The 20,183-nt window shown below is 40.4% G+C and overlaps 1 protein-coding gene and 1 pseudogene across 7 annotated transcripts in view; one reads left to right on the plus strand and one right to left on the minus strand.

The window, feature by feature from the left end:
* Positions 1-627: 627 nt before the first annotated feature.
* LOC115038310 (sodium-dependent glucose transporter 1-like) lies at positions 628-6,025 on the minus strand (annotated as a pseudogene).
* Positions 5,902-20,183, plus strand: part of mcm9 (minichromosome maintenance 9 homologous recombination repair factor) — a 20,934-nt gene continuing 6,652 nt past the window's right edge. For 2 of the 7 annotated variants that reach the window (XM_029497184.1, XM_029497185.1), the window contains exons 1-9: positions 10,560-10,972; positions 11,641-11,824; positions 13,296-13,452; positions 13,549-13,655; positions 17,831-18,037; positions 18,146-18,227; positions 18,684-18,884; positions 18,990-19,115; positions 19,828-19,947. In XM_029497184.1, coding sequence (XP_029353044.1) covers positions 11,660-11,824; positions 13,296-13,452; positions 13,549-13,655; positions 17,831-18,037; positions 18,146-18,227; positions 18,684-18,884; positions 18,990-19,115; positions 19,828-19,947 — 1,165 coding nt within the window. In that variant the 5' untranslated portion in view covers positions 10,560-10,972; positions 11,641-11,659. Of the gene's footprint in view, positions 6,124-6,576; positions 8,357-10,559; positions 11,024-11,640; positions 11,825-13,295; positions 13,453-13,548; positions 13,656-17,830; positions 18,038-18,145; positions 18,228-18,683; positions 18,885-18,989; positions 19,116-19,827; positions 19,948-20,183 lie in introns of those variants that run through there. The other 5 variants (XM_029497181.1, XM_029497182.1, XM_029497179.1 and 2 more) reach the window with 5 other exon arrangements.

A 20,183-nucleotide genomic window follows, 5' to 3' on the forward strand; every position in this document is an offset into this window, starting at 1 on the left:
GGTGTTTTTGTTGTTTTTAATGACATCGTTGTGGGTGGAGGTTTGAGATTGATATAATAAAAAGTTAAGCACCTTCATTTAGTTCTTTAGTTTTTTTTTTTTTCTTACTTCAAAAATCACATTACCAACACATGAACCACATGACTGTACATCACAGAAAAACAAATTGCCATCTGATCTTTATCAAAACTGAAGAGGACTTAATTCAGATTGGATGATCACATTCACTGCAATAGTTCAAAGTGAATGACTAATGGACTAATGACTATGGTATTTGGCAGCAAGATGAAATGATGATCACGAGGACCAGCATCCCTGGCTCAACTCATTTGCTCTGCTTATGCTTCCTTGAGCAAGGCACTGAACTCCCTGCTAGCACTAAGCCTTAGTTCTACAGCCTAGCCTGACTTTGACCTGACCTGGGAGGAAGTGGCCAATACAGATCCTTCACATTAAAACCATCAGTAGTCAGTGTAGAGTCTGCCCAGCAGGGCGCTGAAAGTTTTGGAAGATGTTGATGAATCTTGTGCAAACTTGAAGGCAACATGCTTTCCAAACTGCACAATTCACAGTAGCCGGTGATGCGTTCACTGCCCCATTCATTAATAGTAGGTGTGAAAAGGTGTTTTGGGGCATTACTGGAGTGCTGGAGATCGACAGCACTTAGGCGTCACAAGATGAAGAGGATTCAGTCTCTCTTCTCTCTGTCCAGGGACAGCAGGACTTTGCATCTGGGGGAGTTTGCTACTAGAGAGATGGTGTCAGAGATGGAATCTGTGCCTGCAGGCTCCATTACCTGGAAGTTAGTGGCAGAGCTTCCTGAGAGACCAGCAGCATCAGGGAGGGAGGAAGCTTTACTGGGTGAACTAACGAGACTCATTGTGTCATCCATCTCAATGACCTCAAAGTCTGCATCATTCCACTGATCAGCCATGCTCTCGTTTTCCTTCTTATCTTTCTCCTCCTCCTCCTCCTCCTCCTCCTCCTCCTCCTCCTCATTCGCCCTGGAGTCCAGGAGAGCCTGACAAAACTCACTATCATCAGCTTCAGGTTGGCCCCTGGTGTGGGGTTTCCTGCTCTGGCCACTAGGAGTGGAGGCCAACTTGTACATGACTGGGAAAAGGATGGAAGTGAAGGTGGCGGTGATGAGCGACAGGTACATCAACAGAGGGTGATCTGGGAACTTCCCCAGAAGAAAGCCAACAAGAGCGGGCAGCACCATCTCACCCAGAGCTGCGCCCACCACGAAGACTGCAGCTGTGTGGCCAGTCACTGTAGTGTACTGTTCCACCCAGGAGATTCCACTGGGAAGGTGTGGCCATTGATGCGCCATAGAGACCAGTGCAAACCATAAAACCCCCTGTGTCCCTGCTAAAGAGGCAGAGGAGGCAGGGAGGGAGACAGTGGTGCCCACCAGGCTGAGCAGGATCATGGTTCCTGGATACACACAGGCTGCAAAGAAGATGGCCAAACCCCGACAGGCTGCAAACGTTGCCCAGAACAGAGAGTTCAGCCCTGCAGCCTGGGGCTGGGCATGTGGCCGTAGTCCTTGGCGAAGGTGAAGATGAAGGAGCCGTACGCCACCTCAGCTCCTACATAAGCAAAGAAGAAGAAGAAGAGCAAGACCACGAGAGTAATGTGATGCTTGGTCACCAGGGGCTTTCCTGATAATGCACGATCTCCGGTCACGAGACACACTGTTGCGAGTGTAGAGTATGAAGAATAGGAAGGAGATGAGACAGACAAAAGAGCCAATCACGATGTAAGCCCACATGATTTGAGGGTGATGGTCTTGCTGTGGTAGTACGGATTAGGTTTTTGAGTATCTGGGCCTTCGGTGTATTTGCTTCTGTGGTGGGTGGGTGGCAAGGAGCTGCCTGCTGTGGTCGCTGTGGTGCCTGTGCCGCTCCTGCTGCTGTTGATCCCATCAGAACCGAATAAGAGCTTTGCTATGATTGGAGACACAAAGGCTCCCGCTGCAAGCTGAAGTGCAGAGCTTGCATGTGAGGCCCTGCCTTCTCCCCACATGTGTTCAATATGAAGCACATTACCACCTGACAGAGAGAGAAGACATGATTTCAACATACACATCAATAATGTTGATCACTATGGAGCTGTGTGTTTCACACTGTGATGTCCTGAAAGGTCAACACATTCTGCCTGCAAATTATGACTAGGTTTGAAGTGGGCAATGTAGGGCATCTAGGGATGAAGAACCTGCCAAATGGAGCTCAGCTGCTCTTCATCCACCACATTGTATGTTTAATGTTAGATGAAAGTCACTGAGAGGAAAAGCTAATGACCGGCTGCTGTTGATTGGGGATAAGAGAGTGATGATGTATGATGCAGTATTATCGGTTTTGATGTTTTTCAGTTTAGTAGATAACACACTTTGGACTTGACTTGGACTTTTAAAAATAACCACTGATCTTTGTCTCACAGCCTCACTGTTTATTAGCTTGGTCCCCTATTTGCCCTGAGACAAGATGGGTAAGGTGTTGCTGTGGATCAATAGACCACTGAGGACAGATGGCTCTGTTCACTGTAAGACACATCCAGTAATGGCTGACTTAGATCCAACCAAAGATGGTCTCTGGCAAAGTCAAAGTCTCATTGTGCAGCAGGAAGAACACACTAAGAAATTTTCTGTGTGAAGTGCTGTTCTGTGAAAAAAATGAGGAAAAGTTTTTTTCCTATACATAGAAACAGTCCGCTCATCCACTTTGCAATCGGGTTCCAAAGGGGCACAAAATGTCTGAAAATTTTCAGAGGCATCCCAATGGAGGTTAAATTGAGCAATTTTTGAAGTATTCCAAATTGGAAACTTACCATGGGAATTATTGGAAATTTGTGGGAATCAATGGGAATTAACAGGAAACTGAAGGTAATTTTAAACAAGCTGTATCATATAAACATAACTACAAGCATGTTGATTTGTCATAAACAGACATCCATGCAAATAATAGGATAAAAAACATATTTCAACAGATTTACGTTTGAGTAAAACTTTATCAAGTTCAATTCTTATATTGTAAAATCAATTCTTTCACCAAACAACTAAAAACATGCATGTTGAGTAAAATATTACACATCCACACCTCGCCCATCCAATTAAAAAGTAAAACTTTCATACAGTAGCGAGCTAGCCAGTAAATTAAATATACTAAGTGTGAGCTGCTAAACAATATCATTGATAAGTACAAATGGGTTGCTGTGTTTTCTGCCATTTGATAGGCAATATGCAGGTAATATACAAGATGCATGCGACAGTTTGATTTACCATGTTGATTGAGGAGTGCTCCTCTATCTACTGAAAACCTTGTAAGCCAGGATATAGGAGACTATGAAACCAACAGGAAGTTCACAACAAATCGGTTTAGCAAGTTAAAAGCAGCTGGAATCAGCCAACAGCTCTGGAGGTAAGATAGATCCTTATTAAACAGGCTCATACCCCACCTACTATGTGTTTTAACTAGGCAGCTCGTGCTATTTGCTCATGTGTTGTCTTACCTGTATCCAGAACACCCATAGACATCCCAATACTGGACATGAGCCCGGTAAGGAACAGAGCCTGCTTACAGAAAGGGATAGCAAACATCCCAAAAGCTGTAGCCAGCATAGAAAAACCTGGGGAGAGATCATCAGAGAGATTAGACAGAATCCAACACCAACATACACAGTTTGGTCACACAAGGTAATACTGGCATGTTGGGAGAAACGACAGCAAAAGATAAATTCCTCATCCTCGTAACGTTTAAAAATCAGATGCATCCCTGTCATGAAACAGAGAGGAAATCTTTAAACTGCTGTGACTGCTGTGAGACTTGCATCTGGGACAGTCACCAGCCTTTACACCAGAGCAATTTGCTGCCACAGTACAACATCTATGGAAAACACAGACAATTTGAAGAAAAGTTTACCCAGAAGGAGGTGAGGATTCATGCAGTCAAACATTATGCCTCCTAAGAGGGACCCTCCAATGTATCCTGCAGAGCGGCCGACAAAGATGTAGGAGATATTGCTGATGTTCTTCTTCACATTCACAGCCAGGTCCTCGAATGTGGGGCCAAGAACTGAGATGCTCATCCCCTACAAGAAAATAGTCACAATGGTTACCATGAGCTACAAGTAAAACAGAGTGAAATCTGCATCAGAGGAGATGACTTGCCTCATCCACTGATTGATATATTGATATATTATTTCACTCTGAGGTCTGGTCAATGCATATTTCCCCCCCTTCCTCTTAAACGTCTTCCAGGTGTTTTAAACTGCGTTAAAATCATCCGCTATGATTCATAGTTTATTTAATAATTTTCCCACATATAAAATCTATATCAGGTCTTGTGCGCCTCCAACAGTCGCTGACACAGTTTTGGTGTGCTAATGCTAATGCTACTGGTTCTTTGTACTAACAAGGTTTTGTTGACCAGTAAAGCTCCAGTAGCTATTCAGACAGTTAGAGGAAACATCAGAAAGCTTCAGTCATATCAAGACTCAGATGAATAGTTTCTTTAGACGAAAATAAAAGACTCACAGACATACCACAAAAGATGGCGAATAGTGCATTGTTTATTTTTTCAAGTTGTTTGCCAGAAGTAGCTGACACAGCGTTATTGACTGTGCTGTTGCAAACTCTTATGTAATGACAAGGCTTCAGGTTTATTGCTACACCGCATTTCAAGCTGGAAACACTCGTTTCGGTCATTATATGCCTGGCACTATATAAAATGACAATAACTTTTATTATTTTACAAGGTGTTTATAAAGGCATAAAGTTTAACAAGGTCTGCCTTGAGCTCTTGATATTTATTTTCCTCATTATAGGCTAAACTGAGGCTTGTTCATGTAGTAGCTGTGATAACTGTCTTATTGTATGATCACTGAAAGTGCAAAAATCGAAAAGGAGGTTCTGGGAAACTTACACTACAACTAAATGGCTCCCAAATTATGTATTTTGAAAGGAGCCGGGGAAACCTCAACTCAACTATCATATTTTGCTGATAAAATATAGATATTAAATACTGATAAAATCTAGCGTTGTGGGGACTGAGTAAGTGAGTTATATCTTCCATCTCTGATACAACATGAAATGATAATTCTCCTTAGGTTAGCCTGACTATTTATCATAGGGGCCCCCTAGGAAATCGAGTGACCCTAAGCATTTGCATAGCCTGCATGATGTACTTCCTAACTGGAGAAATTGTCAGTTATCTTTACATAATACACTCTTTGCATAAGAGATAACAGTAACGCACAATGAATAATTTCATACTTATTTTCTTCATTAATGAAGGTAATAAACTAGCTCTGTCCCTCATCCACTTTAGAGTGTTAAATTGTGTGTTTGTTCTAGCCGAAAACAACAGAATTTTAATACATAAACTAACAGCTTGAGATAACTAATATTCCCTGAACAGTGTGTGTAAAGAGCAGCCTGGGGGCCTGAAATGGGTGGCTGGCTGTTGAAGAATCGTCTCTCAGATTTACCAAGCCGAGGAAAGATGCACAAAGCGCCAAAGTGACGATCCAGCGGCCAGACGCTCCGGATCTGCTCCTGCAGCCGGGCGCCTCTACACGGTTGTCGCATCCCGGTTTCGCTGTCCTCTTGATCGCCTTCAGCGCACTCTTCGGCCCTCGCCCAGTGTCCTTCCTCTTGTCGAATAGGGTGTCTTCCTCCTGTTCGTCGTTGTCGTCATTGTCCTCCATGCTGGCGAATCTGACGTGTTTTTTTTTAACTACAGTGTCTCTTGCGACTGACGAAGACATATCTTGTCAGTCAGGACGTTTGACTATCAAACTGCAGTCGGCTGGCAAATAAACACTGAGTTACGACCCGTTTCGCTTCAGTTTATCTCTTCCCGTTTGATCGCTTCCTTGATAAAGATTTCTCACGTCTATGAAGGTAAAATGAAGCCAACCTTCTCTTATACACCTGCAAGGACCAGGGAATGACGGTCGCCTGGTGGTGCAACCACGGAGTCCGCCATATGTCAACAGAAAATATTCGGCCAGCTGCGGAGACCAAAGATCGTCTCTTCAGAGATGAGACTCGCCCGGCCCGTTAAAAAAAGACAAGGAAGAGAGAGTAACTACGCCACAGGAGTTGGTCGGTTCAGTTGTAAGGTTTGATGCTCATTTCATTTGCACGAGTTTTCCCTGTTGTAAAGCTTAAATGTGTCTTAGCTATACCCGCCACCTGTTAGTTGTGTGTCTTTCTGTGCCAAAGATGTCCGTTTTCGAAACTATTCTTATAATAAAATATCGATGCTTGCATCAGTCCACGCTGATGTCGGTAGACATGTAAACACGTGGACAAAGTAGAAAGTTACTCTGCTTACAGGATTGTTTCCCGGCAGCTTGCAGGAACTGCTTCAGCCGCTGGAATGCACTTGGCACATCAGCGGAGACGCAATTTGTTTCCTTTTTTATGTGGTCTTTTATTTTACAGAGACTTAATGATCGGAATGCCTTAGCAGTGATTATTGATGCTTTGCATGTCATTTTTTATTTATTAATTTTTGTGTTGTTGCTGAAAATTCAAACTAAAGAAAAGAAAGATCGTCTGTGTTTAGAGTCGATGTGTAAGTATGATTTGAAACTGTCTATTACATAACACATGGAGTGTTTGTAAACATGTATTTGTGTCAGTATAATTATCGACAGTGACACCTTTACTTTTACTTGGCATCGGATCGGAATGAATATCCCTAGCATGGCTCATCACTATCACCTGCCCAGGGAATTTAGAACTCACTCGCAATGCATGCTGGATGTCGTATGGCTGTGTTGTTGCGCGGATCTAGTCAGTAACGCGACAGTTTTCACAACTTGTGGCACAAAGCTAGTGCATGTGTTTCGCACTCAGAGCAGAGTAAGATATCTTGCTTCTTTTCGCTCTCTGCTCCAGTTGACTACCGGAAGTAGAAATCACCAGGTCCCGCATTTAGAGAAAATGGCGGCCTCTTGTGTGTCCGTCCGATCACATTCAAACATGTTTGTGCGTGTGCTCGTGTCCCGTACATGCAGAACCAGACTTGCAAAGTCTACAAATTGTTGTAAAATACACTTTGAAGTTACTATTCTTTTTGGAAAAGAAAAAGAAATTGTATCACAATAAAAACAGGAGACACAATTCTGAACAAGTAAATTTGGTATATTATTACATTATAATCAGTTATGATAATGAGTTTTCTCCGGAGTAAAAAAATAAGTTAATAAAAATAAGGAGTCAATTTGTAATTAAAAAACAAACCTAAACTGTTAAAACCTAAACAGTTTTTTATGTAAGATCCAAAAAACAAATATAAAATCGCAAAACGACTCGTTTTTGGTTTTTGCAAAGATGATCTCTCATTTGGGATGGCAAGTAGCACGAGAGATTGTGTTAGCCAATTCCGTGGTCTGTCCTGAGACTGGCACTGGCACTGACCAGTGATCGGAGCCGCTAGAGGCCCAAGAGATACTGGTCACGACCAGCTGGTCTCTGGTACGGACAAGTGGTCCCTCCCAGTTCCTCACTGATCTGTCCAGTGGTCCCTGTGGTCTCGATCAGTTAGTAAGTAGTCTGTGAAGCAGCTTTTGTATTTTAAATACACCCTCTCCCTTTTGTGGTCGTTTTGTGGGCATTCTTTGCTGATTAAATGTGCCAGAGATCATAATCTTTAGTCAACAAAATACAATTGTCAATTATTTTTATTAACTATGCAGGTCCACATAGTCAGGACCAGCTCCTCAGTGGTTGCAACCACCTGGTCTTTCGTTTCAATTTCATTGATCAAGCAAAGGCAGAATGGGTGACCAAGGCTTCAGTCTACCCATGCCTTGCACATGCGATGGCATAGAGACTGTGTATTGTGGCCACATCCGTCCCCAGCCCCTCAAAGTTGAGGCCTGAGGGAGAGGACTGAGCCAGCCATGTCATAGACCGTCGCCTCAGTCCAGTCCCCATAAACTACCAAAACCAACTCTCACCTAATAAAACAAAAATCGAAAACAGGACTACCAACAATCCCCAGTGAAACTGAAATAACAAAGACCAACACGCTAACCGTGCCAGTGCCCAAACAAAAACCCCGGGGAGAAAACTCCCCAGTTGTCTGCCACGCTGCGGGAGTTCGTTCTCTCTCTCTCTCTCTCTCTCTCTCTCTGCTCCCCCGCCTCCCTTTAACAGGTCGCTTCTCAACTCGATTGACAGCAGGTGGTATCTGTTATGGAAGGGAGGAGCCGAAGAGAGAGAGACAGGAGAACACACATGCGTCTCGAGAGGCTCAATGACAAAACCATCGGACGCGTAACACCCCCACACCGAGTTGGTGAACAACCGGGTTAACGGTTGATTAAAAACGAGAGGATTGTGGTCAGTATACACTACAGTTAGGTGTGCTCGCAGATCCGATATAAACCTCAAAATGTTTTACTGCCAGAACGAGGGATACGAATACGAATACGAAATCGGGTGCTCCACACCATCATCCCTATCTTGTAGGAGAACAGCATCCGCATCACTCGTATCGACAGACATCTTAAACGGACGTGAAAACGCCGGCGCAGCAGTCACGGGTCAACAAAGCTTGACAAAGAGGTCAACCTCTTTGTGAAGTCCCCCTAGTGGTTGGGACGCCGGCGTCCCAAACTAATAAACATATGAAAGGCGCGCTTCATACAGCGACAGTAGGCAGGGTTTAGTGAAAATTTCACCGCAGACTTTTCTAACACACTTTCAGCTGCATGCACAAGAATTTTGACGTTTCTGGGTGCTCCGGTTTTATCATAGTTACTGAAAATGTGTCGGACAGTCGGAGATGACGGCAAGACAACAAGCGGCATCACGTCAACAACAAAGGGACTGTAAACATATGTGTACTATCTTTACCCCGTTTCTTTCACCTCCAAAATATCCTATACTGTCACAGAAACAACACCAAAGTGCAGAAATTGAGTTTATTTCCCAGTAAAGGTTTCAACAAGCCTGCTCACCAAAAACAAAAAAAGTTGCACGTAGTTTACTGTCTTCGTGAAACACAAACATAGCAGAGAAGTTTTTACAAAAACTTCTATAATAATCTGCCATCCCCAAAACAATCTGAGATTGGACCTTTTGTCTCATTAAGAAGGGTTATTTCTTGTAACACTGCTGCATGTTGAGTATAATAAGATATATGAATATTGAACATTTGATATGATGATTTTTTTTATATTTAGTAATTCATTTTACATTATTTACTATAATAAATTAATTTAAGCAACTAAAAATATGAGGAGACTCTTGAGAGCCGAAAGAGTCGGTTCTTTTTAGTGAGCCATGCCAAAAGAACCGTCTCTTAAAACACAGCCGGAATTCCCATCACTTGTCCCCACCAGTGACCATTCTCTGTATAAATTAAACGATTCCTCGAGGCAGAGGGAATTCCTTGATAATTTTTTGTAATCGAGGTACTCGAATAACTGAGGAATCGTTTCAGCCCTACAAACTTCCCAGATTATTTAAAGAATATAGTATAATGATTAAAACAATTCCCTCAGGGTTGATCCATCTTATTAAAAGTCACATATGTTTTCATGAAATAAAAACATGGTCAACCCAAGCCGTCTTTAAATTGTTTAGACATACTTGATAGAAATAGTAATCATAAACATGTTCGTCAAATTTTACAAAATAAAAATAAAGTCACTCCTGGAGGAAAGTTTTTCTGAGACTCACAATTGGATGACATAGACTGGAAAAAGACCTGGCTTTTACATCATAAGTTTTGTATTTCTAATCTAATATTTATTTCTTAATAAAGTAAGAAAAGTTAATTTCAAACTTCTTCTACCCAGTAAATTCTGTTGTATCCAGATATGTAGACGTTGATACTGTACTTTTTGTGGACAAGCTGGTGAAACATTTACTCGTCTCTTCTTTGAATGTGAAATATTAAAAAGATTTTGGTCAGATTTAAACAATTTCCCATTCTCACAATGATATCCATAATTTTAAATAAAAAATAAATCATTGCATTATTTGGTCAACTTTTTATTTTGATGGGAAATTCTTCATTCATAAACATACATGTTGAATTCCAAACCCTCATTTCTCAGTTTTTCAATAGAAATCAATTCAATTTTCAAATTACTTTCATTAATAAATAAGAATATAAATATGTTTATTAAACATTATAAAAATGTATTTGTTGAACTCCCTTGGAAACAGACCACTTTTTTTGTACTATGAAGTTTCTCCAATCCACTTAAGTACATATGAAATGTTTCTCTTTCATGTCTGTTTAATTTTAAACTTATTTATTTATGTATTTAGTAACTGTTTGTGTAGATATGTTATATTTTGTTATATTGCACTATTGTACTTGAACGAAAATGTATTGTCAATAATCAGCTCGCTCCTTTGTTGTTGTTGTTTAAAATAAAATATATATCCACCTTGTTCCTAGCCCCCACGAGCCCTTGCGTGAATTAAAGGCGCGACTTCCGGTATGAACCGGAGCTGGCTTTTGTTCACATGCTAATTGTTCGCGCAAATCCACTTTCTATGAGTGTCAGAGACGTAAACCGTGTGGGAATATCAGCTGTCGCAGCTCAAGCGAGACATTACAATTCCGCTGACTACTATTATAGAGGGGTGGGAGAATTTATTGAAAAAGTGTCCGAATATAACTTACATCAACGTCCCCAGGAAGTTTATATTGGGAAAAAAGGGGTGGCAGCCAATAGCGACTTTCCTTACTGAGGCGTTCACAACAGTGCCCGTGACCCGGAAACGGATAGGCGGTAGAAGTTGAGTGAATGAGTGAAGTTCAGCACAAGTAGCCATTACACTGGAGAAGAAGGAGACTAGAGCTTTCAACCGGTAAACTCGTCAGTCGGACGACCCTACAGTTAGCTGAAGGACCCTGTCGTGAGCCGGAGAAGATCAGTGTACCGATGTCTCCCGCCGAAGAAAACTGACTCTTTCATTACATGTTAGCTGCTGCAGGTGCGTGAGTACAGATCAAAGCAACGAGGCACTAGCTGCAGTCACGAACAGGTCTTTACTATGTCTTTTTTTGTTTGCTCAGCCTAATATCTTTATTCACCGTAGAACTTTTGCACTGATATAAGATATTTTTTACACCATTTAAATTTCATTCTGACCTTTACTGATGTTTTTATGTGTTAAGTATTTTATTCCAATGTTGTTGTGAATTGGTGTATGTTTATTTTTATCTTGCTGGAAACAAATTTCCCTGCAAAGGTCAAATAAAGCGAAATTACTTTACTCTTCATTAACCATGCAGTATAATTATCATACAGATATGACACCTGCCACGAAGAGATGATTTTGACAAAAGAGAAATACTCATTAACACAGAGAACAAATTTAAGGGAAAGACATCTGTGTGCCAAGACAACATGTTTTGTATGAATTGATATTTCTATATTTTGTTTAATATATAATTAACTTTAGTATAGAAAAACATTTATTTGGTTATTTTTCAGTGATCAATTATCATAATTCACTTCTTAACTTTTGTTAGTGTGAGAGTTTGGTACTTTTCTGTCTCAAATGAATTATTGAATAAATTTTGGCTAAGTGTAGGAATAGGAGTGGTGGCAAAGATAAATGTGAAAGCCCAACCTATTCATTATTTATTTATTCTTCAGGAGTTCACTTTACTTCACCATGTCCATAAGGTCAGAACAGGAGGCTCTGATTGGCTGGGTGTTTGAAGCCTATCTGATGGAGCATCACCATGGTGACATTCTCCAGCTAATTGAAAATACAAGTGAAGAGACCCACCACGCTGTTGTTGTCAATGCCATGACACTGTTTGAGGCCAATATGGAGGTAATTCAAACACAGTTCAAAACATAGTCATATTTCAAGTAGAATTGCACTAATATGTAAAACACTATAGCTGATTTTCAATATACTGCATTATGTTCTAAGCATTTGTATGAGATGGAACTCCACTCCACCAGGATAAGGTGATGGTTCCCGGAAAGGCACTCACTTGCCCTTCCTTCCAAATTTTGAAATTCCTTTATTTGTCCCGGGCTGAGAAAATTGCAGTTATTTCAGCAGCAATGAGTAAAAACCAATGCAAAGATATAAAATAAGATGCCAAAGAGGTAATATTAAAAGCAGAAAAAAGGGGAGAAAGTGAAATAAGTTATAAGTGTTGGGAAAAGGGGTTATTTACAATTGTGTGTGAGTTGTATACAGATGCATGAATTTTTATTTATTTATATGTTTATTTTAACTTGTGGGTCACTGAGGTTTCCCTGATTTAAAGTGATACGTGGATGAAAAGAGACAACTAAAGATAAGGAGAATACAAAGTAAATAACAGTTAAAGGTTTACAGACATTGCTCAGATATTATACACTTGAACTCTTCTAAAGAGGGAAGAGACTCCAACCTCAGGGAGTGATGGAAAATATTTCAGGAAGCATAAAATGAAAATGCTAATTTCCCGATTTCAAAAAAGACATAAGGGACCTCAGAATGTAGTAAATCATTGCATCAAGTCAAGTGAGATCCAGAGAACCATTTTGCCGTTTTATTCTTTCATTCATTCATTCATCTTCTGCTGCTTATCTGTTTCTGGGTCATGGGGGTCGTTGTAGCCAATCCCAGCACACATTGGGCAAGGGAAGGGTACACCCTGGAAAAGTCGCCAGTCAATCGCAGGGCCAGCTTACAGAGACAGATAAAGATGAGCAACCACTCACACTCATATCTACAGGCAATTTAGAGTCACCAATTAACCTAAACAAGCATATTTGGACGGTGGGAGGAAACCCACGCAAGCATGGGAAGAACATGCAAACTCCGCTCAGAAGGCCCCAGGCCTGGGAATCAAACCCAACAGCACTAACCACTATGCTGCCATGCTGCCAAATTTTGCCATTTTAGGGCCTTATAATTAGCCTATAAATGAACAAGTACCAGTGTTAGTTTTTCAAACTAAAAAGAGATGGCCGACCAACCCTGTAAGCGCTGAATGATTCAGCAAGTCTAGAGTTTTAAGGGACTCTATGTATGTAGTCCACTGGGAGAGCTGGCCAGTTTTATTTACTACTTTGAGTAGGTTTGTCATGAAGAGTGATCCTTTCTTGGTCTATGTTTAAGTGGAAATGAAGATAAATTTTTTTTATTGTAATTTTTATTCTGATTAAAACTAGACTGTGTGTGTGTGTGTGTGTGTGTGTGTGTGTGTGTGTGTGTGTGTGTGTGACAAATGGGTTTGTAATTTCCTTTATCATATAATCTGCGCTCAATTTAATGACATGGCATCTGTTATGTGTGGCCACAGGTTGGGGACTTTTTCAACGCCTATCCGCATGATGTCCTGTCTATATTTGATAAGGTGTTATACAAAATAGCCATGGAGTTATCACAGAGGGCATCCCCCCGGGGACAAAAACCAAAAGAGCTGAGAATGAGACATACTCTTCATGCCCGCATCACAGGTGAGACCACCACCACATGTCTCTCAGAGCTTGCATTGTGAGGCTATTTGGTATTCATCTGGGTTTAAAAGATCTTATTAACTCTAATGGATCTAGGTCTGCCAGTGTGTCCAGAACTAACCAGAAACACCATTCCCCGCTGCAGAGATGTGGGCCACTTCCTTTCTGTCACTGGTACTGTCATACGCACGAGTGTTACCAAGGTAATAGCATTAATTATTTTTCATTAACTAGCTAAAGCTTGCTGGCTTTATCAGTCCTACTGACACAATAACAGCATATGTTTGACAACAGAATATTTCAGTTGTATTATTTTGAATCTGCCAATTTGACTAACACTTCACATGACTTAAATGTACACAGAGGTTAACATTGCATGCGTCATCTTCTTACAACTGTCAAAAATATGAGCCCTTATTTGTTTTCTGGTCAAATTTTTTTCATGAGGTCAAATAATAGTTGAAGGTCTAATAGTACTTATCTGCGGATTTAATTTAGAAAACTGATTATCTCTGCAGAAGGAACATACTCACAACATTAAACAGATGGCAGCAAGTGGTGTCAAATATTTTTGTTTACTGTTAATTTCCCAACTCATCAGGAGCTAAAACCTGTTTTTGAAACAAACAGTAGTTGTAGATGAAGCATCTGTTACGTTGTAAACTAGCGGTGTGCCAAAAAAATCAATTAATATAAGAATCCTGATTTACTACAGTTCAGAATTGGTTTAAAATGTCACAAAATCGATTTTAAAAAATAAATAAATAAATAAAACAAATCCGCAGGCTGTCTGCCTCCATTTTGTGCACGGGATGTCCTGATGTCACCACCACCGGTTCTGGAACATACACGTGGGGTAAGCATCAAAACAAGGAGGAAACTACAATAATGAAAGAGAGAGCGATTTAACCAGCCCTATCCTCGTTGCAAGCAAAGATTTGGACTCATAGGGTTTTGACCAAATGTCCATGGAGACCGAGGGAAAGGGAAACAGGCTTCAGTTTTAGCGGCCGTTTTTCACTTAATCCTATGATGTGACCCATCTCCATTTAATATAGAATTAAAATTGTTTTTGGACACTAAAAACTGCAGGGGACTAAAACTGCCTTTTGAAAAAGTGCAGGGGACTTGTCGCCCCTGCCCTAAATTACGTTCCTGATATGGCTTATTTTATAGCTAGCTACTTAGAGTAGAATTGAATAGAGACAAATTGGAAAAGGCACCTTCCCTAGAATTTAAAAGGAAGAATGTTTAACTGCACTATTTTTTTTTATGTATTTTATTTTTTTAGACACTTTTATTTTTGTTACTTAAGCAATATGTGATGTTGCTTTTATGCAACAGTTGCAACAATTCCATCTAAACATGGATAAATGTTTAAAGCTAAATGTGAAAAACACTTTAATGTCTCCATTTGTCATTCTGTCTTGCAAAGCAGACTGGAGTAGATCATGAGGATCCTTTGCACACCTATAGATTGAAGCAGAAATCGTTCAAATCAAATCATTTTGAATCGATTGAATCGTAGCCCCAAAAATCTGAATCGAATCGTGAGATAGTCAACAATTCCCACCCCGATTGTAAACACTCAAAATGTCTTATTGTTTTATGTATGTTCTGCCACTTCTCTCCTCTGTCCCCAGGAAAGTAAGTTGTAGAATAAGGATTCAGCTCCTTTACACTAGTGAAATTACCAACACAGCAATGAAGAAATGTTGTTGCATGCCACAGTAGGCCTCAGTTATGTTGTTGGTTTTCCAACAAAACCTCTTCTGCCTACCTCCACTGAGAAGAGTCTTGTATTCCATCTGCCTTCTCTGCACCGAGTAACTAGTTCAAAGTACTTGCCTTCTTCCTTTCGTGAGCTTTTTCCAGTGCTTCCTCCCATGGTACAGTCAGCTCGATCTGCAAATCAGCAGATCTTTGGGACGTGGGCAACAATATCATGTCTGGTCGCAATGTTGTGCTGCAGATCTCTCATGGGAAATGGAGCTGACTGCCCAAGTCCAACACCAATCTCCAGTCCTCCCCTGGCTTCAGGAGTTTCAACTTGGAAATGCATCCACTTTTGGCTCCCTGACTGGCTCCCATTGCTTGCCTCTTGGCTTCTCCTTTCCACTGCCTCTGCCAGCTTTCTCAGCACCTGATCATGCCTGATCAACTGAGTCAGGCCTGTGGGAGTTTCCAGATGTCTACTGAGGTCACTGCTAGCCTTTCAACCCCCTCCCATATTGTCCAACGTCTCTGCTGCCCTGCGCCACTGACTTCACCCTGTGCTCTTTTTGTGCTATCTGCAGGGTCTTTTAGCACCATTGCAAGTCTTGCCTTCTCCTGTCTGTACCCTAAGGAGATTCATTTTTCTTTCATTCTGGCCCAAATTACCAATTCATCCAGTCTTTTCAAGAGTCTTGATGTGCATGGCAGTTTGGAGCAAGCATGTGATCGATATAACTCCCTAGTGGGGGATATAAAGAATACATATTGTGCAAAACAGGCCTTTCTACAGAAAATGACAAACTCAGGTTGTTACTGTAGGTAATCCCAGGTGGGAATTAGACCAAACATACTAGACATGCCTTTTAGAATAAACTTCACAAAAACGTTCTACCCTACCAAAAATAATGATCTGCAATGAAAGACTAGAACCAGGGCCGTCAAATACTTACCAACGATGCTACGATAAGGAGAAAAATAAAACAGCTGTTTGTCACACTCAGGAGCTAAGCTGTCCTTTCATGTGCCATGGCAGTGCAGTTAAAGAAAACTAGTGCACTACATGAAAGAAGTCACCTGACCTGTGCCACATGACCAGCTGTTACCCCTCATTCAATGGTCTCTTAATGAGATACTACCAAGTAAAGAAAGCAGTGAATGTACATCCTTTCAAAAATAACACAAAACAAAAAATAAACAACTGTAACAGAACAAGGTGATTAGATAGCATTTCTCTGAGGTGCTTAGGGTAGAGTACAATGATTCCAGTTTTGTCAGAGTTAAGGAGTAAAAAATTTTGGGTCATCCCAATTTTTATGTCTTCAAGACATGTCTGCAGTTTGACTAGCTGACTGACTTCATTTGGTTTCATTAACAACTACAGCTGAGTGTTGTCTGCACAACAGTGAGAGTTGATGCTGTGTTTCCTCATAATGTTGCCTAGAGGAAGCAGATAAAGAGTAAAGAGGATTGGTTCGAGTACCAAACCCTGTGGGACTCCATGACTGACTACAGTGCATGAGGAGGAGTTATTGTTAACATGAACAAACTGATGTCTATCTGATGAATAGGATTGGAACCACCTTAGTGCGGTTCCTTTAATCTCAATTTCATGTTCCAGTCTCTGTAATAAAATATTATGATCAGTGGTGTCAAATGTGTCTGAAGCCATTAGAATATCATTGGAGACTTTAACTAGTGTTGTTTCTTTGGTGTGATGGGCTCTAAATCCTGACTGAAACTCTTCAAGCAAACCGTTCCCATCCAAATGGTCATGTAATTGGTTTGCTACTGCTTTCTCAATGATTTTAGAAATGAATGGAGGTTTGATATGGGTGTATAATTGGCCAAAACATCTGGATCAAGATTCAGCTCTTTAAGATGGGGTTTGATGACTGCGGTCTTAGGAGTCTGAGGTACATAACCCAAAGATAAGGTCAAATTAATCAGATCTAGAATGAACGGCTCAGTGAAGTAACAACTCTCTTTAAAGAGGTTAGTTGGTACTGGGTCTAATAGACAGATTGATCTCGATGATGAGATTATAGAAACTAGCTCTGAGAGATTCAGAGGTGAGAATGCTTCCAGATGTACAATAGGCATTGCAGTTGATTCAGGAGTTGCTGTATTCAGTAGAAGTTGATTTCGTGTTAGGAAACCTGTGGACTCGATGTCCTGACAGGCTGGAGTTTGTGCAACCTCCATAAATGCAATAATTTGTCAATAATTTGACAATTAAAAATGAATGCAGAACAACACTACTGAAAACACACAGACTCTCTATCATATCTATCAGACTCATGTCTTGAAAAAAATTTCAAATGGTATTTTTTTTTTTTTTTTTTTTAGACAAGATTAAATAAAAAAATTGGAAAAAAAATTTTCCTGCAACATACCCTTTAATATTCTAATATGTAATGGGATGTTTTCAATTTGAGGTAAGGGTCTGAATAGTGCTCCCACCACCAAATTCTTTAAATATTGTCAAATAGACAATCTTTACCAATTTCCCAGGTTAACGACAGTGGTCATTAAACTGACTTAAAGTGGCATTAAAAAGCTGTTCAAGTCTTAACTGTAACACCTGTTGACCCAGTGACCCTGTGTTTGAACAACAGAAGAATAGCTGTTGAAGTGACGTCAGTACCCTTTCTTCTTCTAACAGGTTCTGGAGTATATGCGTGACTACATGTGTGCAAAATGTCGTCATGTTTTCACAATGGAGGCTGACTTTGACCAGTTCTATACCTTTTCCCCACCTGTGGCCTGCCCCAATCCCAGTGGCTGCACCTCCTCCAAATTCAGCTGTCTGTCTGGAGTCTCTGAGCCTGCTGCTTGCAGGGACTATCAGGAGATAAAGATACAAGAGCAAGTATGTCAACTATGCATGTAATCCCTTTTAACAAAAACACTGGTCTCTAATGGTATTTTTCTATTTTTCAGATGTTCATTTGGGTGTGTTTATCTCCCTTAACCTCAGGTGCAGAGATTGTCAGTGGGCAGTATTCCTCGTTCTATGATGGTTATCCTGGAGGATGACCTAGTTGACAGTTGTAAATCTGGTAAGACTAAATGGCAGACAGCTGTGCTGTTGTATTGACAGCGTTTAATGTGACTGAATCCACATCCTTACTGATTGATTTGATTGATTTTATTGTTGAGTTGAATTTTTTGTCCTTGGAGCCCGGAATTGTTGGCCACATTTGAGCAGTTTAACCTTACTATAGCAGGTATGAAGTACCTGCAATAATTTTTTTAGCCTCCTTGTGAATTGGACAAATTTTTTTTGCCAGCCACTTTTCCTATTCTGCACACTCCTGTTTGTTCTGTGTGATCAGACACTAAATTTTCTGATTGCTCAGATCCACTTTTCTTGTGCAACACAAGTTTGGAGACAGAGCATAAAAATGAAGCTGAAGAAGAAAGCTGTCTTTCTTTTCACCTGATATTGTTGGTACAGTTTGAGCATTAGCTCAAGTTGTAGCTCTCAATAAGTCGACTTTGTGGGCTGCTCCCAGGAGACGATGTGACCATCTATGGTGTGATGTGCCAGCGCTGGAAACCCTTTTATGATGGCACTCGCTGTGAAGTGGAACTGGTCCTCAAAGCTAACAACATAGAAGTGAACAACCAGCAGGCTGGGACTAGTCTGCTCATGAAAGACGTTCAGCAGGAATTTGAAGATTTTTGGGAAAGCTACAAACATGATCCCATTGCAGGTCTGCAAAGATTTAACACACAAAGTATATATTTTTCTTTTCTTTTTTTTTTAAATGTCTTCTTTTACTTTAATTTCTTTTTATTGTTGCACTCTGTTTCTACAGGGAGGAACCAGATTTTGTTGAGCCTATGCCCACAGGTGTTTGGAATGTACGTGATTAAACTAGCAGTGGCTATGGTGTTGGCTGGTGGGGTGCAGAGGATAGATACTTCTGGGTCGAAGATCAGGGGTAACTCTAATTCCTTCTTATATGTTGAAATCTCAAAAACCTAGGTGTCCTATTCACTCAAGACCTGCCTCTGTTATTTAAGGAATATTGCCAAACTCTGTATATTTGCTTTGATGATACAGAAAACCCCTCCTCTTGATTAGATCACTGTAATGGTCTCCTGACTGGCATAAATTAGAAATCGAATAGAACCAAATGCAACACAACTAATTAAACACAAACTAAGGAGGGTTCATAGAGTGAGTAATACATTGAAAATTATCAAACTGAATTTTTTTGTGAGTAGTATATATTCGATATTTCAGATGAATTTACACATTTGAATGTGATTGCTGATTGTGTTTAGTGATGAAACCATGTCATCAGAAGAATTCGATTTATATGAAGCTTTAAAAAAAAAAAAGAATTGGCAAGCACTTGAAATTTATGGTGAGGAAAAAGCTGTGGTAACAGGGCAATTTCCCATTTAATTCAAAATAGCGTTGTTGGTACCAATAGACAAATGCCTGGCAACTTTTGGGGGATTTCTTTCTCTCTATTTTTAAAACCATGATTGCTTGTTTTTAAAAAAGATGTTGGAATTGTCACCCAGGAGAAAGAGAAGAAAACCACCAGACAAACTCTGCAAACCCTCAGACTGCAATATGGAAATTAAGCATGTAGTATGTTGGTTTCTCTCATTGGTCCTTGGGCGTAATTCTCTAAACTCTAGGTGAGTGTCATATGTTGCTGGTTGGTGATCCTGGCACAGGAAAGTCTCAGTTCCTGAAGTATGCTGCTAAGATCATGCCTCGCTCTGTGCTAACAGCTGGAATTGGATCAACAAGTGCAGGTGGGTCCTGCTTAGGCTCAAAATCTGTTTAAGGGACTCATCTCACCATCAGCTTAGGTTCCTATCCTAAATAATAATCAAATCAAATTAAACTTTATTTGTGTAGTACTTTTCATTATTGTTATTATCTTGATGTACAGTGTGTCTTGCTGCTGTGACACGAGAATTTCCCAGTTTGGGATCAATAAAGTACAATAAAGTATCTATTTTTATACAGGTGAGCAATTTAAAAAAAA

The sequence above is a fragment of the Echeneis naucrates genome, chromosome 24 (assembly GCF_900963305.1).
Source record: "Echeneis naucrates chromosome 24, fEcheNa1.1, whole genome shotgun sequence".
NCBI classification, from domain to species: domain Eukaryota; kingdom Metazoa; phylum Chordata; class Actinopteri; order Carangiformes; family Echeneidae; genus Echeneis; species Echeneis naucrates.